General features: G+C 37.7%; 1 protein-coding gene across 1 annotated transcript; it reads right to left on the reverse strand.

The window, feature by feature from the left end:
* Nucleotides 1-203: 203 nt before the first annotated feature.
* On the reverse strand, nucleotides 204-2,202 carry BNAC04G32910D. Its single transcript, XM_013853129.3, has one exon. The coding sequence runs from the start codon at nucleotides 1,252-1,254 to the stop codon at nucleotides 421-423; it is 834 nt and encodes a 277-aa protein (XP_013708583.2). The 5' UTR covers nucleotides 1,255-2,202; the 3' UTR covers nucleotides 204-420.
* Between the last annotated feature and the right edge of the window lie 275 nt (nucleotides 2,203-2,477).

Consider the following 2,477-nt stretch of genomic DNA (forward strand, 5'->3'; position numbering starts at 1 on the left):
GCTAAGAATTGCTTGTATTGTATTGTTTTGTTAAAAAAGTTCTTAACATCGCTAAAATTACTGGTGATATTTTATGGCATACGAATTTATATCTCTAATACTGCTCCAAATATGATAATTTAACAAGAAGCTGGAAAAATCAATACAAAAGCCAAAGCTAAGCATTGACATCTTTTTTATTGGAAGCTTTGCCAATCAATATGTGACATTATGGCAATTTCCAATCTATATATATAAAAGGTTTTCACACACAAATTTATTCCGAAAGACTTGATTCTCAAGATCTTCCCATACATATAGCATTATATAATTTCGTTTCTCTTTTGTAATTCTTATTATTTCCCAATAAACCAAAGGTTTGAGATTATGACCTTAACCACATCTTGATCTTAATTAGTCTTACCTTCTCGCATCTCTAGCTCACAGCCAAAGAGTTAAAGCTGCAGTGGTGTCTAGCCTCCATGCAAATCCACCAAACTCCATCTTCCACACATCACACGGCACCGTTTTAACATACTTCGTCTCTCGCCACGTGTATTCAAGCCTCACCTTACACGTGAAAGTTCTGTACTCGTAAAACGTGGCCGTTTGGTCAACCACCAACCACACAATAACTTCCGGCAACAACGACGACGGCTCTCCTCCAAACCCACAGTCTCCGGTTACAGTCTTCCGGTAAGATTCGTTCACCATCACCACACGGTTCGAACCGTCCGATATGAAAGCAGGACGCGTGTCTTTATCTATAGCCTCCGCAATCTCCTCGTCCGTACACCCTACCGCATGGGAAGCGGAGCCACCGTTTACGGACTCCACCGTCACCCACGTCTCCACCGGAACCTGATGCACTGCGTCTTCTCCGCCGTTGAACTTTAGCCACGTTCCGGTTCTACAGGTTTCATCTCCGATTATTGTTTTTACCGTTGGATCAAAATTATTAAGATCCAAACTCAACGGTGTAGATCTCTCCGGCATGAGCTGTAGCGTCACGAGATCTTCCCGACCATTCTCTGGATCTGTTGAGCTAGATCTAACGTCGTTCTTTGATCGACACGTGGCTTTATTGTTTTTAGAAACCCTAACGTACTTTCTCTTCGTTCTTGTCGTGCTCGTGCTTCCGACAAATGGTTGACCAGTGGTCGTCGGCTTTGGAGCGATCGGACGGTACTTAAGCATGAGAGTATCAACAGAAGTCTTATCTTGTGCTTTACTGGCGCATCTTAGCGTCCTCCATAACTCGTGATCTTGATCCATCTCTCTTCTCTTTCTCTCTCACCTCCTTAGCTATTCACTACACACACACACTCTCTCTCTCTCTCTCTTTTTCTCTATATTCTTTCTGTGTCTTTCCGGTGGCCGAAGAGATTAACATTCGGGAATAGGAAAAAGCCACGTGTCTAGGGCAAATATAGGAAGACACTTGAATCAGTGGTTGGTTATGTGCATTTACACTATTTTACGTCTTTTTTTATTGAACTTTTATTTTCCGATAGAGGGAAAAATATACTATACAATTTGTCTTCCATTTTGTGTTTTACAATTTATAGGAAAATAGTTCGATTCTAACCAATAACTCGTAACAGGTTCTTTTATACTAGTTATCAGGATATGTTTGTCGGCATTTAACTAGTAAAAAATGTCAATCAGAGTAGGTGTCGATACTGGCTAGATCTAGGGGTCGTTGTAGCTCGTATGATTTATTGGCTGAGATTAAGTTTAAATTTGTTAGTAGAATGTCCTTAATACCAAAAGGGACATTATGCGAAAGGTACACCTAGCTAACAATTACAGGTCATACGCTGCTGGTTCATAAGCTTGACAAATAAAAATATTTTGTGCTATATATGGGCTGGTATGCATATATATATAAATTATATACTTAGTGCCATCGTAAAATCCACTGTCTAATAGTGTTTTGTTTATCTGTATAAAAATATATAACTTCCTATAGATTGACGGGAAACTCATTATAAATATTATACTAAGAGTAAATACATTTGTAAGAAGTACTAACTAGTGTAGGTATAATCCCGCCTAAGCTGCATAATATATTAGACTCGTGGCTAGGGCTTATATTTTGCAAGCTATGAGCTTTGATGAGAACTTTTAACAGTTTGTATTAATTTAATTAGTGAGAACTCATAAGTATATCAGCTCTACATATAAAGGTGTATATCCTGATTAATATATGTTTATCTATGTGCGTTTGCTTGAGTTCATATACGCGTCAATGTGTGAGAGTGGTCAAATACTCAAATCCAAGAAAGAAGCCAGAAAAGCTTGAAACAAGGCTGTCATGTTCCGTATTGAGTTGATGCGTGACTATCTTTAAATCAAAATATAGGGAATGGCTATAGTTATAAAGAAACTTGAAATAACACTTATAACGGATATAATTGTATAAGGATAATTTTAAATTACGACATATGTGTAATATTATGCATTATAATAATTAATTAAAGTATTAAACAATTGGA

This window comes from Brassica napus, chromosome C4, assembly GCF_020379485.1.
Source record: "Brassica napus cultivar Da-Ae chromosome C4, Da-Ae, whole genome shotgun sequence".
Classification (NCBI taxonomy): domain Eukaryota; kingdom Viridiplantae; phylum Streptophyta; class Magnoliopsida; order Brassicales; family Brassicaceae; genus Brassica; species Brassica napus.